The sequence below is a fragment of the Scomber japonicus genome, chromosome 14 (genome assembly GCF_027409825.1).
Source record: "Scomber japonicus isolate fScoJap1 chromosome 14, fScoJap1.pri, whole genome shotgun sequence".
NCBI classification, from domain to species: Eukaryota; Metazoa; Chordata; class Actinopteri; order Scombriformes; family Scombridae; genus Scomber; species Scomber japonicus.
Genome location: NC_070591.1, coordinates 10,309,151 through 10,328,546, shown reverse-complemented (window position 1 = coordinate 10,328,546; position 19,396 = coordinate 10,309,151). Strand labels below are relative to the sequence as shown.

General features: G+C 38.4%; 1 protein-coding gene across 1 annotated transcript; it reads right to left on the bottom strand.

Moving 5' to 3' along the window:
* Positions 1-327: 327 nt before the first annotated feature.
* On the bottom strand, positions 328-18,407 carry arhgef33 (Rho guanine nucleotide exchange factor (GEF) 33). The gene is made up of 17 exons (XM_053333281.1): positions 18,356-18,407; positions 14,607-14,644; positions 10,791-10,955; positions 9,656-9,777; positions 9,280-9,428; positions 8,963-9,082; positions 7,850-7,976; positions 6,779-6,911; positions 4,798-4,905; positions 4,410-4,502; positions 3,324-3,472; positions 3,111-3,200; positions 2,587-2,765; positions 1,509-1,969; positions 1,197-1,421; positions 682-824; positions 328-457 (listed from the first exon to the last, which is right to left on the bottom strand). The coding sequence occupies exons 1-17, from the start codon at positions 18,405-18,407 to the stop codon at positions 328-330; spliced, it is 2,484 nt and encodes an 827-aa protein (XP_053189256.1).
* Between the last annotated feature and the right edge of the window lie 989 nt (positions 18,408-19,396).

The following is a 19,396-nucleotide window of genomic DNA, read 5'->3' as shown; positions in this document are numbered from 1 at the left end:
CATGTATGCTTGGGGTGTGCAGATGATATTTCATGACAAAACAACACAGAAAATATTTAAAAACTGCTGTTTTGTCTTAAATGGTGTCTGCAGTACAGCCATGTCAAGTGCTTTCCCTCCATGTGAAGGCAAGGGAGGACAAGTGATTGGCTCTCTGTGGTAGATTTAAGAGGAAAGTAGCTTTTATAACTATAGATTAAAATGGTTCATACCTGTACAGCATTTACACAGCAAAATGTAAATGTAAAACATGTCAGTGGCACTTAACATGCATGTATTGCATTGTATATTGAATTTGTCTAAGACAGTGTATGGTAGAGTGGTTGTTCATACAGCTGTGCCACGATTTATGTCCAGATGCACCAGTTTGGGATTTTTCCCCGATGTATCGTGGTCACAGTTGTTCTGGTTTTCTGGCGTTTTCTCACCTCCCTTCTCTTTCTTCTCATCACCACTCCTGTTAGACAGCAAGATTAGGGGCACATTTGACAACAAGTTTGTTACTTCTGTCACAGTTGTAGTATTTTAGTAGCTATTCCTAAAAAATGACTTTTCCCATAAGTAATGCTGCTATACAGTCATGGCAAAAGTGTTTTCTTTAAGACATTATTCTCTTTAAGTCATTGCACCTAATGTATCTATCCAGTCGTGCATACTTTCATGGTATGTTATAGTTCTTACTTCTTCTTGAACAGTTTCTTGAACGAACTCCTAAAGCCTCCTTTGTCCTGCTTCCGACTCCTCTCGCTGAAGGGAGTATGGTTATTCTCTTCAGTGGCACCCCTCCACTTTGTCTCATCCCCCCACGATTGGATCCCAGAGTCCTGATTGGGGTTGAACACAGTATTACATGTACTTCAATTGTGGTTTGATTATATTTGGTACCATTAATGGTGTTTCTGTCTTCAGTAGAAGACAAGAATGACAGTATATACAACTGAGAAAAGGATACAGGCCATTACTCAGATGTTGGGTTTAAAGGGAAAGATGGAATAAAAGTTTCTGAGGATTAATAGTTGGGATGTTAACAGCAGTCTTAGTCAGTGTAAGGATTAGCAGTACGTCAAAGGTGTCCTTGAATAAGAAACCCAACCTATCATTGGAAATTGCTGACTAAGTATGTCAAAAAGTTCTCAAAGTTTCATGTAAAATGTGTAATTAAAGACAAATTCCTTTTAGTCTTTGCTGAAACCCACCATGCTGAGCAGTCCGTGAAGATCATCGCTCGTTTTTTCAGTATCCACTCTGTTCCCCAAGGGGCTGTGGATCTTACGGGATGGGGTGGGACACCCTTTGCTGCCCCTGCTGCCTTGGCGCTCCAGCTTGGCATGGCTGCCCAGTCCCACTCTTTGGAGGTGATCTGATAGAGGACCACTATCCAAACTACTCACTGTGTTTTCCATCTGCAGGCCGTTCAGTGACTGGACAGAAGAAAAGACATGTTGATTTTTACACATGTAAGAATGATTTGAGAGTCTTTCTATTGACGTCACTACAAACAAGCTCACCTTGCTTTTGCGCTGGCTGGCCTGAAGGGGGCGATGCTGATTGCGACGCATCATTACAGCCTCATCCGGAGACACACACCCTCGATTGGGCAGTTTGCTGTAGCCATTCCCCTGGCTTCCACCATTGCCAAAGATGTCACGGTTTGTTGACACATTTGCTGCCATTGCATGGTGTGATGTCAAGGGGGCTTTAGGGCACTTCACAAAGGCAATGTCAATGGATGAATCAGAAGAGGCAGAAGAGCAGCGGTCAAACATGGAGACATCATGAAGGGAGCCTCCCTCCTCTTCATAGAGGCTCTCCATCCCTGGAGGGTCTGGAGGGAGAAGGAACTCTCCAAGGGCATCAGCCAGAGCAGAGCCTGGTTGAACCTGACGGAAATCTGCAGGTCTAGAGGGCAGATGATGCTGACAGGACATGGATCTGTCAGATGCCTCACTCTCTGGGATACTGCCAAGACCTGTAAGCCAAAGGTTGGTTGACTGGTTGACTGATGGGGCTATTAAGTGACATGGGTAGCATGTCTGTTTCTGTTGAATCCCTACATGGGATACACAAAGTAAGATCATAAAAAACTAAACAAAATAACCACAAACATTGCTACAAAGCCAACAGCTACATGGGACAGGTACTTGAATGTATCTAGACAGACCAGCCCAGGACATCAAGGCCTGCGTCCTGGACTCAAAGAATCAATGACTTAAGTCAAGTTCTCAACATTTACCAGCTGATATCTGGTTTTAGACTTTGGCATGAGGTTTATTTGAATTATATCTATGTCCTGCTTCTCACATGTACAATAAGATTGAATAACAAGGCAGACTTCCCTTTAACAGGGCAGACCAAGGTTAATCCAATGTTGGCAAGCAGTCACCCTACTGTGTCTTTGAGACTTCATTCATAGCAATTTCCAGGGTGCTACTCTACTTGACCTACACACTGAGCAGGATGTGAGTAAATGAAAAGTGGCTTTACTTCCCAAACTAATTTATCACACAGTGTTCCTGTCAGCACCCAAAGTATAATGTCTGATTAAGCAAAAGTCACTTAGATTTATAAGTAGCTTTAACTGCATACCTGCTGGTTTGTGGTTTCGTGAATCCAGTTCTGGGCTGAAGAACGGGAGCTGGGAGCCCCACTCTGTGTCGTAACAATGAGTTTCAGGATCCTGGTTCCGATCCCAATCCTGGAAGCGATGAGAAGGGATTTGCTCCAGAAGACGCTGCTTGGTACGTTTCATCTGGTTAGCATGTTCTCTGTGAAAGATAAATGAGATTTTAAGAGAGAATAAAGTTTCTTTATTTAGTGAGAGGGTATGAATCCAAATCGCCTGATATTTTTGGAGGAGTTTGGCAAAGAACACCTACAAATGAATGCTAGTGCCTGCTGAATGTGTAAATAGGCATATATTATTAACATACAAGTCACAACAAGTTTATAAGGTGATGTTGTTGTGGAGTTCTTCTGCCCCCAAGGGGCCACAAAAAGGACCGCAACGAGAAGAAGATTTGTTTATTCATTTTGTAACTGTATAATCTATTGTAGAAGTTTCCTATCTGATGAGGTAAAAGCTGGTAGTGGACTCCAGAGTTAATACTCACAACATGACACTACTGCAAGGGTACGGTGAGCCAATGCTGTTGGCTTGAATCCCACTTTCCACTGTCTTTAACAGCTGTTTCATGGTAGACCTGCAGGGGGAAACGCAACACAGTTTCCCCCCTGTTTTCCTCAGGTTACAGTCATGAGAATATGTTTTGCTTAACCTCTCCAAACATGAGCTGTAATGTTTTTTTGTAGTGTGTTATCCTGACCTCTTCACCTCCTTGCGGTTGTGCATCAGCAGCTCCTGGTTGTGCTGGAGGAGGTGGTGGTACTGAGCCGTGAAGGATCTGAACTGTTGGATGCACACCAGCAGCAGGTAGTAGTCAGGATGCTCTGCGTCTGTCTGCCTCAGCAGCCCCTACATACACACATACAAAATCCATTCAGGTTTGAGCAGGTGCATCAGTAGGATAATATACATCATTTTTTTGGCAATAATTTTATTTGTTTCTGTATAATCTGTGTTAAAAGAATAGTTTGACATTTTGGTAAATACATTCCTTCTTGCAGAGATTAGATGAAAAGATTGAAACCTCTCACATATCTGTGCTGTATGCTGGAGCTATAACCAGCTATAACCAGCCTTTCTCTATCCAAGGGTTAAGGGTGTGGACTTATTTCTTGGCTGGGTGCAGTGACTTACTGGCCAAGAAATAATATTTGTGCTGATTACATAAACAATATACAAGATGTTATTTAGTTGCAGGTTCTTCTTGGTAACCTGACACACCAGATGGTTTGTTACACAGAATCATCCAAGAAGTTGTCCATGAAAAAGGACAGGCAGGTGATGATTGGATGAACCATCTATCAGCACATAACTTGAAATCTGATAAAGATGGATTCTCATGTGATCTTGTGATATCATGATCGATCTCGTGAATCCAGCTGCCTTCCAAGTACCGAATTGTTACGGCATGTATGACATGCTAAACAGTAAAGTCTGAGTTTGAATCAAAATGGCATATGGCATTTTAAAAGACCTTTAAATGGGATATATTGTCTCTTTTCATTTACATGTGTACATGTGTGTTTACTTACACATTTATCTCACTTTAATTAGGTTTTGGTATAGTTAAGAATAAGAGTTCGGATGAAGTTGTGATAGTTAAGGTTAGGGTAAGTGGCTTGGGATTGCATTGTGTCAATAAGAGTCCTCACAAAGAAGAAGTGTGTGTGTGTGTGTGTGTGTGTGTGTGTCTGTGTGTGTCTGTGTGTGTCTGTGTGTGTCTGTCTGTGTGTGTGTGTGTGTGTGTGTGTGTGTGTGTGTGTGTGTGTGTGTGTTTTCATCTAACCTGTAACAACAGCAGGTACTCAGGGATCCTCTGAACCGGCTGGAGGAGCAGAGTGTGAAGGGAGGGTTTGGATTCATCACCCATTATGTCGCTCTGAAAGAGGCACCACGCAGAGGGCAGCACAGGTTGACCAGTCAGGGTAGAAGGATAAAACCAGTTAATACAGCAGGTTTGAGACATGACCATATTCAGCTGAGTGTTTTAAAAAGTCTGTTTTGGTTCTGTATTTGATCTTAAATTACTGTGCCATTACATATTTAAAGTGTGAAAAAAATAGGCTTTCTCGTGTCACACCATGTCCTATCTTGTCATCACATTTACTCATTATCACATCGTATCCTGTCTGGTCTGTCATGCAATATCATATCCTCCCTTATCCTTTCATTACCTCCAGTAAAGTGGAAGATTTCATGGAGCTGGAAGCAAGCATGGTGACGACTGACAGACAGTCTGGAAGCTCTTTCAGGTAGGACACATAAAAGTCCAGGAAGTCACTCTGTAGGAAGGCAGAGAGTGTTAATGTCTGTGTGTGTGTGCATGTATGTGTTCATGTCCCATATAAACACATTTTCCCCTTCCTCTCTTTCTTTAGTGTCTGTCTGTACTGACTGTTTTAACATTAGCTGGCCCTCATCATGTGTCCGCTGTGTTTTCACCAACATAAACAAGCTTTCATTAGTTATTTAGGTTTCACATGTACAATTTGTTGGTTTGTAGCGAATCACTAAATTACTTCATAATACAAGCTGTGTGCTGTGATGAGGTTAAACCTTCAGAAACCTTACCAGCACAAGCTCTGTTTTCTATTTAATGAGGTAAATTAGTGTACTTATGGAACACGTTAGCAAATTATTAAGTAAAAAAACAAGTTGCATAAAATATTACATGTCCCAAATTATCCATATTTATGTAGTGCAATGAAAATGATGAGGGCATCTTTATTTTAATAAAATAGAAAATAGGTTTTCTTTCTATCCTGCTGTTTTCCTTCCTTGTGTAAGTCTCTCAGGCCCGTAAAGCATTGTAAACCTTTATGTTTAAATAGATAGGTGTTCTTACCAATTACTGCATTTCCTCCCACTCACTCACAGCCAATTAGCCACACATTGGCTTTAATAGAATAGACACACTAGGTTCAGTATATTGTGTTTGCGTATGGCTTTCAGATGGAGTTTGACCACTACTATGACTTTCCTGATATTACAAAACACAAAAGAAACTTTTGGACATTCAGTTAAAGATTTGTAATTCAAACATGTCTCTGGAACATTTTGTTTTTTTACACTACTGACAATGAATTCCTACTCTTGTCTAAATGTAATTCCCTTTCAAATGGAAAAGGAAATCCTGAAATACACCCACAGTCTGAGGGTTATAATTTTATCAAAAAAGGACTTTTTTTTGCCATAATTCATTTTGTACAGTAATATTACTGTACTGTTGTATTTGTGCTGCATCTGTATTCCAGCTCTGGAATTTGACATTTCATTTAATGTCTGTCATGGCTGCCAAAGTGATACGGATTCATTAGAAATGGACAGTCACAAGGCCGAATCTTTTGACCCCTTCACATTAACTAGTCTGGAACAGCACTGTGCATTGTGAATGTCAGGGTTCAGATTTATGCAGGCTTTATACGGGTAAACTGGATGTTCAGATCTTTTATTTAAATGTTCTTTTCTGTAGTTGTTAAAATATCAACTGAAATATATAGATATATTCATTTTCTGTAACATTTTATATACAGTTTTTGTTTAGTCTGTTTTAGAAATGCACTGATTCAAATGTAAGTGTACTGCACGACTCTAGCTGTCATTTTGGATGCAGGTTGTGTTGTATTAAATTGCATTATACCCAAAGATTCCTGTTATATTTTGTCCACAATGGGCAAAATATTACATAATAATAAAGAGTGCAATGAGGTTAAAGTTAATCAGGCTGTATTTTCATGTAAAACAGATTTAAAAACTATATTAAGTAATTTAAAAATGCAGATGTAACACCTGTTGCCTGCAGGTGGCACAAGTGTGAAGTTTTCAGGGGCATTTACTTGCACATATTGATTTGTCTGCATCTACTGTACAGGAACGTCAGAAGAAAAATCATTATGAGACAGTTGTGCACAGTTTGGAGATTTAAAACCTTCAAAATGAGAGCCTAATATTGTTTTATGAATCAATTGTTGGGTAGGAAATGAGAATAATTATGGGAGTAAAGATTAGTGTACTTTCTGTTGCTGCATCTATTTCAATTAGAGATGCACTATGACTGAGCCTTTATACAGACACTGGTGCAGCAACCCAAACCAGTAAAACATCCTTATGGGCTATATGCTAGTTTGCAAAGTAACAGCTGTGTTCTGTGTTTACCTCTTTGCTGGTGAGCCTCATGAATACATCTCCCATGAGGCCTTGCCACTGGCTCTTGAGCACTCGTTCCTGGAGAGTATGCAGGAGCTCGAGGTGCTGCTGGATCAGAAACCTCAGAGAGCTGGGAAATGGACTGGAGAGAAGAAGAGAGGATAGAGATCAGTTACAGGAGAGAGAATATTAACCTACTTATTTTGTTCATTGTTATATGAAACTTGACTTTGTTTTATGACTAATAAAACCAAGTAAGGATGCCTTTTCATCTCACATAGAAGTCATTTTGAAATAATCCAACATGTCTGCACATTTGTGTAATATTCTAAACTTGTGTGTCATCCTATATGTGACACACATTTGGTAATATGTTAGCAAAAATGCAATCATTCGCAAATATGGCCTGACCCACTTTAGCATTTTGGTCATTGGGAACACGTGTTCTGACGCTAAGCACTGATTACATTAGCAAGCTGTGTTGATTTGTTTTTAAAGAGTATCCTCTCTGTCTCTCTGGTTTTTATAACCTGCTTTTATTGGATTTATTTATTTCCTGCTCTCCCTTCACCGTAAACTCTCAAATTAGATCACTGGCCTCTCCTCTCCTAGAATCTGTGTGCCTCTGTGTGTGTTTGTGTGTGTGTGTGTGTGTGTGTGTGTGTGTGTGTGTGTGTGTGTGGATTTGGACGTGACAGAGAGAAAGAGATGGACAAAGATAGAAATGACTGTAGTCTGTGATATACATCAGTTGAGTTTTATGGCTCTTAACATGTAAGAGAGACATTTTCAACATTAGATAAGGTCTTTGATGTCTGGATCATTCTGCATTTCTATAGGTTTGTGCTCACATATTTGCATTTTATGTGTGCACTCTTTTAAACATACATTACATGTTGTTTAGATAGCACTGTTCTATAGAGAAAAGTTCAAATGACTCCTTTTGATTAAATGATCTCCTCATACATTATTGGTTGATTGCAATGTGTTTTTGATGTCTGTGTAATATTTCTAGATGGGCCTCTGTTTTTAAGTTTTGTTAAACTGACCTCTATCGTGTTTGTGTGCTTGTAGTTTTACCGTTTGTCTTTGGAAGTGAGAGCTTCTGATCCATTGAAGGAGATGTTGGCCTTCAGTAAGAGAGACAGGTGGGACACGTAAACTCTCTCTGACTCCAGCAGTTCCAGGGCTGCTCTCTGTCTCTTATCTATACATACACACACACACACACACACACAAATACACAAAATATTAGTTTAAAGGAGAAATATGTAACACTGACAGAGAGCCTTTAAAATGGGTACTGTAGTCCAAATTCAAAATATTGGAGACTCAAAGCTCATGTAGGTTTTTAGTTCAGGTTGAATATCTCTGTTGATCCAGTTAGTTTGCTTCCATGGCTGCAGCACACTCTGTTTTAATGCCATTGTTTTGTATATTTGGCAACCTAGGGTGTTAAAATGGGTGTCAGTCTCAACCTCACAGAAATCGGTGAAATGACCACGACCTCTTAACACCTCAGTATGAAGTGGTGGCAGTGAAATGTGTTAAAATGATGTGCCAGTACCACAATCTGGTTGAACGGGCAGTGGGTGGAATCACACAGGCCAAAACAAAAACAGACACATAGACAGTATTTCAACTAACATATCATGGTCATTTTATGAGTTACTACAGTAAATATATTACAAATGAGTCATTACCATTACCAACATATGTTTTTTGTGGGGGGTTTTTAACCGAACTACCCCCCACCTACTGGCTGGTCTTTGGAGCCTGGCGATGAAGCTCAAAGTGAATTCAACCTCACCAAAACATGTTAAACTTGATGATACTACTTTTTATTGTAAGTATATTATTATATATTTAATACAGTTTTATATGCCTGTTCAGCTTGCATTTATGGCCATGTAGTGTATGTGCATTAACACTAGTGAGCAGCAGTATCATAAGTATCAAAACTGTTCATTTGGTTTCATTTTAGATTCATAAATGACTGGTAAGCTAATAATAAGGGGGGGGGAGTAAAACAATCTGAGACTATGTAAAAAAAACAATGATAAATACAATAGATAAGTCAATATAAAAGTTTAAAATATAAATACTATTGATATTGATGATATTAGTAAAGTTGGTGTAACATGAGCAACAGTAGTATTACTAATAATAATTAATAATATATTATTTTCTTACTGTTTTCAGTCATACTGTTGGGTGTAGCAGTCTCATCTCTGCTGTTCTTTCTCTCTCCCCACGCTGGAGATTTGGATTGACAACCTCTCTGCTGCTGGGCCTCCTGCTCAGAGGTGGAGGCTACATACACACACACACACACACACACCCAAGTGAATCTTATTGGTCTGTCATTTGATTTCCTTCCCTTCACCCTCTTCCCTATCGCTACCCACACTTTTGGTATGGTGGTGGATAATTGTGAATGACACACACACACACACACACACACACACACACACACACACACACACACACACACACACACACTCACTCACTCTGTGTTGATGTGTTGCTCCTCTGTGGCGACCCGCTATGTGGCAGACTGGAAAAGTAGTGCTGAATAACACTGAGTTCTGATTGGTTGGGCATACAGATGTGTTCGTCCCCTGATGCCGTGAGCACATCTGCCTTGGAGCTCTTCCTGCTTTGAGACCAATTGACACGTTAGAAGGAGAAGTAGAAGAAAATTAAATCCACTTTTTTTACGAGTTTACACAGCACAGTTTATCCTTTAATTCTGCAAATAAGCATTTCTTTAAGGAATGTGGCATATTATTAAAATGGGTTTTTGTGTTTCCATCTTTGCATTTATATTCAGAAAAACCTCATCTCTATGTATGCACACATATATGATACGTGTTTTAGCCCTACCTGTGTGGAACAGACATGATATCTTTGGTGTTTTCCAACTGCAGCAGCTCTATCCTCTTCATAACCTCTCTTTGTCTGTTGGATACGTCCTTGATGTGGAACAACGCCACGCTCAGCTCCTCCTGCAAGCAGTTAACAGATTATACCAAAGATGTGCATCAGTGTGGCTGCTGTAGACTGATGAGTCTGACAATGTCTGTGATTTGAGTGCCAGCCAGGTCAGATTCAGGGCACAAAATCAATAAGAGGATTGTTTTCTTCGAGAACAACAAGAGCCAAAGCTTTGTTAGTTTTTCATTGATGTCATATGGCAGAATAAGTGAATATAGCGGATGGGAAAATCACTACCAACATGTTTTTCTTGCTGTAATTAATCCTCGAGTTCATACTGACCATTAGAAGATCTCCTCCAATGGCACTTTCAATATAAGGGATCGGGGAAAAATCCAGAGTTCTCATTTTGTGCAAAAATGAGTTAGTCAGATAAAGTGGATATCTTTCACAGTTAAAGTCTTTTTCATTTAAAAGTGTGAATCTATCCTTTAACTGCTTCAGTAAAGCCAAAGACACAGATGAGATTAATGGGAAATATGCTCTAATTATAACTACAACCAAAAATATATTTACTGTCACATTGCGTGTATGAGTCATGAGCACCATCTTTAGTCTTGTAATCATGTTAAAATAATCATTTTTTTACAGATATATTACAACCTTCCATTTAATTCTACATATAGCCTTAAAACAATATACCACATGCCTGAAATAACAAAAAACACATTTTGGTTTCACTGAATTACCCTTCTGTAAGCTGATGAAGTTGTTGCGTGATAAATGCAATAAACACATACATTCCACAGATCTTACAACATGGGCAACATAGAAGATGTAAATGCTATCAGTATTTTCCCCACTGTTGAATAACAGCGTCTGAAAGAGCAGCCTTCCTATCTAATGAATTCAATTAGTTTACGGGTTCAATAGAGTTCCAGTCAGATGTTCTAAATTATGTTAGAGAGGCCTCTCCGTCTCACTAAGAATAGACTGTGTGTGTGTGTGTGTGTGTGTGTGTGTGTGTGTGTGTGTGTGTGTGTGTGTACAGTATGTGTATTTTCACGTATAGTGTCTCCAGCACCTTGAACGTGTTGAGCGAGTTCTTGAGGCCCATTATCTTATCATCCACGTCAGTCTGGTGGGCCTGGAGCTTCTCCTCCAGGCCGAGGTCCTTCTGACGCAGCTCGCACAGCTCCGTCAGGGCAACGTGGAGCCCCTCACGCAGCTCAGCCACCAGGCCCTGCAGCTGCATCACAAGAAGTAGTTGGATATAAAATGATTTTAGGAGCTTTTTAATGCATTTTTAATGCCTCAAATGAAAGAAAGAAAAATCATTTGAATTTTAAAGACATGAAGAAACACACCCAACTAAAAAAACACAGAAGTTATGTTTTAATACTACGTTAATGTTTTTCAGTACTTCTTCTTGTACAGCTTACTTTTGTTCCTTCTTCATTCATTCTATTGGTTATTTTCATACTATCTTACAACAAATTTTGATTAATTTTCCTATAAATTAGTTCAATTTCTCCATAAGATTTTTCACAAATACCTTTTATTTTTTAACTTATGTTCTTTTAGTCCCAGTATGAGTGTTTTTAGATTTTATTTCCTTCCTGGTATTTTCATAGGACATATAAGCTCCTTTAGCTAGTTTATTTTCTGCATTTGATCCAATTTCTTGGCAGTTCTTACTTCATTGACTACTACTGACACTGGATTTATTGGAAGCATTTTACTGTTTTTATTGTTTAAATGATGTCTGTTCCTTCTTTAACATCTTCTTCAGTTCTTTGCTCTCTGTGCTTTAGGTCTGTGAGTCCTGTCGTTTTTTATCAGTCCTTGTGGTTTTTCTACTAACATTTTTTGGTTTTGATACTTTTGGTACTACATTGGAAGATTTCTTTTGGTTTTGGTGAATTTGGAAGAACACTGGAGGTCTTTTTTTTCCAGTACATTTGTAAATCCAGAAGAGGTTTTTGGGGTGTTATGGTACATCTAGAAGTACACTGTAGTCTTTTTGTTTTGCAGTGGTGGACAGTAACGAAGTACAAGTAATTCGTTACTGTACTTAAGTAACTTTTTAGCGGATCTGTACTTTACTTGAGTATCATTGTTTTGTGAGACTTTATACTTTGACTCAACTACATTTGGAAGAGGAAAATCTTACTTTTTACTCAACTACTTTCCAAAAACCTGTCGTTCCTTTCAATGTTCCTTTCCACAACATGCATGCATGACCAGCTGCTGTGACAGGTCCAAATGAACGTGCACCGCAAGTGTACCAATCAGAACACATCGTGTGTCGAGCAGTTTTGGCCCGGCCCCCTACCTGGCTACTTGTCCCAACTTGCCTTCTCCTCCATCCATATCTCTATTAGCATTCATTTGACAAAGTTTCGCTGTCCAGTAGCCTGCCCTGCCAACACATGGAAGTTAAAGAAATATGTGTCTAGTGTGGTTTTCCCCCTCCCTATTAATTCCTAATCAGGTGATTTCCATTTAGTATGATGTGCTTATGATAATTTCAAAAGATATCAATACCAGATATCACAAATGGAAAACATTTTGTTTTCAGGGTGGTGTTAGTGGGCTTTTTAACCTTAAATGACTTGATTGAGTGTATAAAGGACATACCAAGACATTGGAACTACATTACACCAAATTACTTTTACTTTTGATACTTAAGTACATTTGAAGCCAAGTACTTTTATACTTTTACTCAAGTCGACATTTAAAGGGAGCACTTTCACTTTTACTGGAGTAATATTTTACACTAGGTATCTCAACTTCTACTCAAGTACGTGGTCTGTGTACTTCGTCCACCACTGTTGTTTTGTCATATTTGGCTTTTTGTTGTTTGTTTTTGTTGCTTTCTTAAATCTGGAAATATGCAATGCAAGTATTACTGGAAGCTTTTTTGAGATTTTGGTGCATCTGGAAGTATACTGGAAGTAGTTTTCAGGGGATTGGTACATCTGGGAGTACATCGGAAGTTTCTTTTTAGGTTTTGGTGCTTCTAGAAGTACATTGAAAGTTATGTTTAATCGTTTGCCTGCTTTTTGTTCTTTTATTTGACCTCTTTGTTATTTTTTTCTTTTATGAGTTTTTTCATCTCCTCTTATGGTGCATCTTTATTTACAGTAGATCTTCTCAGGCTTCTTTTGTGCAGGTTTTTACTCAAAGTGCCAGCAGTGCATTTGCTTTAATAACCAATCTTGCCTGATTTAACTCGCCTCTCTTCACCACTGACAACAGTATTATTTTTACATAATCTCGCTCTTTTAAATGAGTATCCTTCTCTCATCCTTTTAAGCGGTCGGTTCTCTATCCACCTTCTCTTTCTTCTCCACAGTTCCATTCTTAGTTTTCTCATTCATAGCTGATTGAATTTATTCAGCAGGGATAACTGAATCAGCTCATGGGAACACAAGCATAGGTTGAAGAAGCTCTCTCTCACCCCGTCTTTCCATCCCTTTCTCTGCTGTTCACTCGTTCTCTCGGTCATGTGAAAGGCATCAGGCAGGAGACTGAATAGAGTATCTGTCCTGTTTGCCTCCTGCTCTTCCTCTCTGATGCTATCAGTGGTGGACAGTGCTACTATATGTCTGTACACCTGGAGGCTGCATATCTGAAGAGCCACTACAGTATGAGCTCCACACAGAAGTCATTCTTTAATTATATCAATCGCAAGTTTAGGTAAGGTTACAGTTTGCTCCACTGAATAAGTGAATAAGAGTTTAATTTAGATGTTAAAATGTTTAAGTTCATGAGAAAATGATGTACATAATGTGAGTTATAAGTTAACTTCTGTGCTGTAAGTGAGACCTATTCAGAGCTTCATTTTGGAGACAACAATGTTAAATGCTTTGCAGCTTTTGTGAGTTAAGACCCTTTGTGGCGGCTAATGTGTCAAACTTACTGCAAGTTTTCCCCACTAATTGACATCATGTCATTTTAATCCTGCATCATAAACTCACTCTTACACAATGATTTAGCCTGCATGCAAACATCTCACTTAAGCCCATCCTATTACAGTCTTATTCTTCTGCTCTTCTATATTCTGCTGCTGTTATTAAATATGCACTCTTGATCAAATATCATGAGACATGAGCAAATTTAAACCCACAAAACATGAATCACACACACTGCATTTTCATACTACATGTGCTGTGATTAGAAGAGCTTGGACATGGTGTTTATTTTAAACTGAGGGAGCACCACTAGTGGCTTTGATTTATATAAAGTTACACTTGTAACATCTGTGGAAGCAAAACATCCAATAACTAATAGATACTGACCACTGAATTAAGACCAACACAAGATTATTAACAAGAGAAATGATTATTAAAAGTTTGAAATGACATAACTAGGAAGCACTAAATCAGATAATGTTCTGTGGGTATCTAATGGCCGTATTCTCTGTGACATAACACTGTGTCTCATCCTGGTCTCCATTGAATGAAATCTCAGTTAATTTGCTTTGTCAAACATAAATCACTAATGTAAAAGAGCCTGAGGCGGAGCAGTTTGAATTATCAAATCAGTGAATATTAAACTACAAGATAGCATCTTTGGGGGCAAAAGAAAATCTGCTCTTCTATCCAGAAATGTCAAAAGAGTTGAAGGATTACTGACCAAACAATCCTTCAGCTGACTAGATTGCCCTTTAACCTTTCTGTGACCTCTGACCTCAATGTTCTCTTGAGAAGATCACATGTCAAACAGTCAATTATAACAATTTTCCCATGAGAATTGAAAAATAAATGTGTTTTGATTTCGATTAGTGGTAGGTTAATAGTAGTGAGTCATAAAATAATGACAGTGATTGATGATTTTCTTTTACGAAGTGTAAAAAAAAAACTACTTACTATGGAACAGAAGAGTAATTGTTTACCTGAGCTATCTCCAGGTTTGCCTCCTCCACAGTTTCTTCTTTATCTGGAGAAATACAACTCAGTTATGAAAGTTTTTAAATCCATATATTGGCATTTCATGTATTCATAAGCATGCATGGAAAAACAGTTTTATTATTATCTAGGCTTATATACATGGATAATAATACAATTCATGATAAAATACAAAAGTGGAGTGACTCAAATGTAATACTATTTATTTTCACTACAAATGACAATATGAGCTTAACAATTGGATTGAAAAGTTGAATCTTTGAAAAATACCCATTCATTTCAGACTATCTTTTTTAATTCCCCTTTTTGCTTCAATGACAACTTGCACTCGAGTTGGCATGGAAACCATCATGATTTCCTGTGTAATCCCAGCATGATTTGACAATGTTCAAGGAGCTTCTTGTAATGTGACAGTATGCTTTGCTTTCTCAGACTTCAAGTGGCCCCATGAATGTTCAAAGGGGTTGAGGTCACGTGTCTGTGGAGGAACGTCCATGACATTTAGGACTTGTTGGTCTTCTCTGATGTTAAAGTAGTTGTTGCAAAGCTTTGAGGAGTATTTGAGATCATTATCCTGCTGCAGTATGAATCCTTCTCCATAAAGATGCAAACCAGAGGGTGAAGCATGTCTCTGAAGAATGGAGTGCTCCTTCTCCTCTACACCTCTAGATTTGAATATTCCCACCACCATGTTTCCTATTGGTTTGACACGCTGCGTTATCATTCTCGCTCCTGTTCATCTCCTTACATACACCCCTCTGTTTTTTTAGTAATTTACTGTGAAATGCTGGTGTTTCTTAGCCCTCAAGCGTTTGGCCTTGTTTCCCCTCCTGAAAAGTGGTTTAGAAACTGCTACTCGTCCTCTGAGACCACTACAAGACAGTCTTCTATTGACCATACTTTTGCTGATTGGAGTCTTGCGTTCTTTATTTAGTCAATTCTGTATCTGTGATGAAGTTGCTTTTCTGTCTCTTAGGGAAATAAGCTTTAATGTATTGATCTTTTCATGGTGTGGTCACTCTCTTGGTCTGCCTGATCGTGCTTTGTATACAACTCATCCAGTTTCTGCAAAGTCTTTTAGAGAGAAAGCTACTCTTTTTTTAGAATAACAATTGAACTTGTGACACTTTAACTTCTGATGTCATGTTTCCAACTATCACAATGCTACTTAGTAAGCAATGATCTGCTGGAAACTTGAAGCACAAACATATTTATAACAAGTGAAAACTGGCTGTAAGTTGAGTTACTTGAAGGAGCCTCTGATGATTAAATGAAATCCACCTGAGTGTCATCTGAACACTTCAATGGATGGGATACAACTCAAGGAATATCTGACCTGTTGTATGAAGAAGTTAAGTAGGCTAGTGCCACAAGTTTGATTAAATTTGATTGCACATGACGTAACTTCTAGTGTTTTTAAATGTTTCTCAATATGCAAATCTCCTTTTTCCTAAGGCCTCAGACTTTCAGACCCTATCATATATCATATATCCCCAATTTTAGGTTTCATGAGAGTTTCAACAAGCCATCATACAATATACTGTGTTCCTGTTAGATTCATTGTGATACCATGAATACCATCCATAAGTATCAGAAACCCTTGTAGAGAAATTTGGCAGCTTTATCTCACTCCAGTCGCAATGCTCATGTTATTCATCCCAAATCTAAAATGACACTGAAGATTTTCCATAATCTGCAGTTGCCAGATATTCTCAAAGTTTTAGATGTTACAACATTCCCTGTAAAGGCTGGTAAATACTCCTGATGTTCCCAGCAGTGGCCATTTTTGTCTTGCATTGAATGGATTCATGTAAAACTAACAAATAAATTGTAAAGGACGTTCTGTATGACATTTCACAAACTTAGTGAATCCTGTTAATTAAAATCATACACCTTAATTTCAACCAAAAAAAACATTATGAGTCATTCAATTAGTCTCAAATTTAGACATAATGAACAACGTTAGAGAAACGTGTTAGTATTTGCAGCACAGAGCGTGCAGCTGTAGTTACAGCCTGAAAAAAGGGCGATCTGCCTCTACAGGTCTTGAAATGTCCCAAAAGTAAAAAAAAAAAAAAAAAAACAACCCCAAAACAAACAAACATGTTAGTGAAGTGTTTTTGTATCTGATGGGCTGTCAGGAGAGGTCATACACACCTATAAACTGAAAGTGGGATATGTTTGGCCCATCAAAAGCAGGAAAACATAATAATAGAATAATTCTATCATCTTGACTTGTTACTGGTATTTTTTTCATGATATGATGGTGAAATAAGTATTCAATTACTTTCTGTGCAGTATTGAAAATGTGTTATTTTTGAGGGACTGTTGTAAGTGTTTCAAAAATGGTTGGACTGTTGCAGTAAAGTGCTGCACAAGGACCTTCAGATAAAGTATGGATTTGTCTTTTAAATGCTGTGCACTTTGGGATAGTTAACTAATTGTGTAAAAGCACAATGGTTCTGGTTGTTGTGGAAAGTTCACAGGTCAGGGCCGCTGTCAACACTGCCGAGGATCATCTGAAATACGCACTTAACATATATTATCATGCATAATTGAAAAGGCCTTCAGGCACAAGACGCCATGTCTGTACTGCGTGAGACGTATTAACATGTGAAAGAAAAAAGAATGATAGAGCGTCACTCTGTCTCCAGTACATACAGTATGACAAATATCCTCTGACGACTTGCGTTTGTGCTTCTGGCTTCAGTTGTTACAAGCCACACAAAGTTAGCATCAAGATGCCAAGTCAAGCCACTGACCTCAAACTTGAGGGCAGAAAAAATGGCGGATCATCAGCATTTTTGCAGTTGGGAAACCAACTGTGGTTTTGTGATTGGAGCAGTGATAAGAAAAACACATGACATTCCTCAGAGTCCCTACTGTATGTTAATTAATTTACCAACAAACCCACTACTGTAGAACATTCAATAATGCTAAGACACCAATAAACACAGTTATTATTAGGAATTTTCTCTTGGAATAGTGATATTAAGAGTTTAATTACTTTCAACCAGAGCTAGACCAATAAATAGTCCAGGTCTTCTCACTTAGCTTATTGTGGATATATTGCATATATATCGACTTGTGTGTTGGTTGGTAAATAAGGAGTCATTGCATTACAGGAATGTCAAAGATATGTTTAACATCATTTAGAAACAGAGTCATAGTTGCATAGTTAAAGTTGTCCACCAGAGAGCTGTGAAATCTTTATTCTTTAAAAGTTAAATGTCCCACTCTGTACAAATTTAAGTCACAAATCTTTAAAATGAAATATATAAATTAAGGGTTACTTATCAAAAATGTTTGTCATGTTCATCTAAAATATTAATATGGGTTTATACACTGCTATCAGATTTTTAAACTCTCAAACATCAGTATTGGTGTTGTCCGCACATATTCAGCATCAGTCAGTTTTCCACTGCGTTTTTTACCAGAGTGCTCCTGCTTTTATGCTCCAATTAAGATCATCCATTTTCTATCACTGTACACAGAATATCTTTGCAGTTTTGGACTTTTCATTGGGAAAGACAAAGCAAGAAATTTTAATATGTCACCCTGGGCTTTTGAAAAATCCTCAATTTTTTGGCTCATTTTCATTTTCTGATAACTGAACTCAGATAACTGATTCTTATACAGATGAAAATAATATGCCATACAAGTGCAAACCTGATCATTTTACTCTCAGAATTTCTGTTTAAAGTTACAGATAAAGTTTTATAGACACCTGTTTTACCTTCTGACACACCCTCCATCTTGTCTTCTGTTTCTGTTTTGCCGTTCTCCATGGTTAGGTAGTCCCGTCTTTTCTGTTCCAATCTAGAGTACGGCTGTCCGACGTCTTTATCCTGCTCAAGTTGACTTTAGTCCGCTCCTGTTTTGTTCTCTTTCTCTGAACAACCCTGTCCTTTGCTGTGATCACTCACTTTCTCTCCTCTAAAGCATGTGAGTCCTATGATTTCCCCTTTGCACAAAAAGGCCCTTGTCTTCAGAGAGTGAAGCGACGGAGGGGAAAGATCAGGAGGAGAGAGAGACATTTGTTCATCATACTGCCACATACAGTACTGTAGCTAACTCATTAGATTTAAGGAGGTGTGACTAGCCGTAATGAGCATGATTTACACAACAGCAGTAATTAGAGTTAGCCTGAAATGGAAAAGTCAATTTTTGCCAGAGGTGAGAGTGAAAGTGGCTGATTTTAGGGAGGATTGATTGATTTTTGACTTTTTATTCTGGGGCACCCCCTACAGTATGTACAAAAATGTATATCAGCTTGCACAAAAATATTCACAGTCAAGAATGACTGACTACAGGGACTGTTCTCTGTTTAATCAGATTGAAAAACACCCACACAGTCCCGATGAAGCAGACCTGCCCAATTTCGGCTTAAACTTTGTAACAAAAAGAATTCAAAACCAAGTTTCCAGGAGCTTTAACAGGAGCTTTAAAGTAGTGATACATCTTAACATCTACTGTAGCTATACCTCCTGTTTATTCAAGTTCAATGTTTAACCCCATGGCAGGGAGGTCAGAGGTCAGCCACACAATGAGGGTTTGATATACTCATAAATTAACATGAATATTTAGGAATATATTCGGCCCTCTTAGAGTCCCAGGACAGAGACAGATGCTTCTCCAGCAGAAGGACTCTTCAGACTATTAACAACTCCCCAACCAACTTCACCCACATCACAATGGTTCACTCAGGATTGTTACATAACTATCTGTGCAGAGCAATTGTTTGAAGCCAACATCCTCACCAATTCAACTCTTGGAA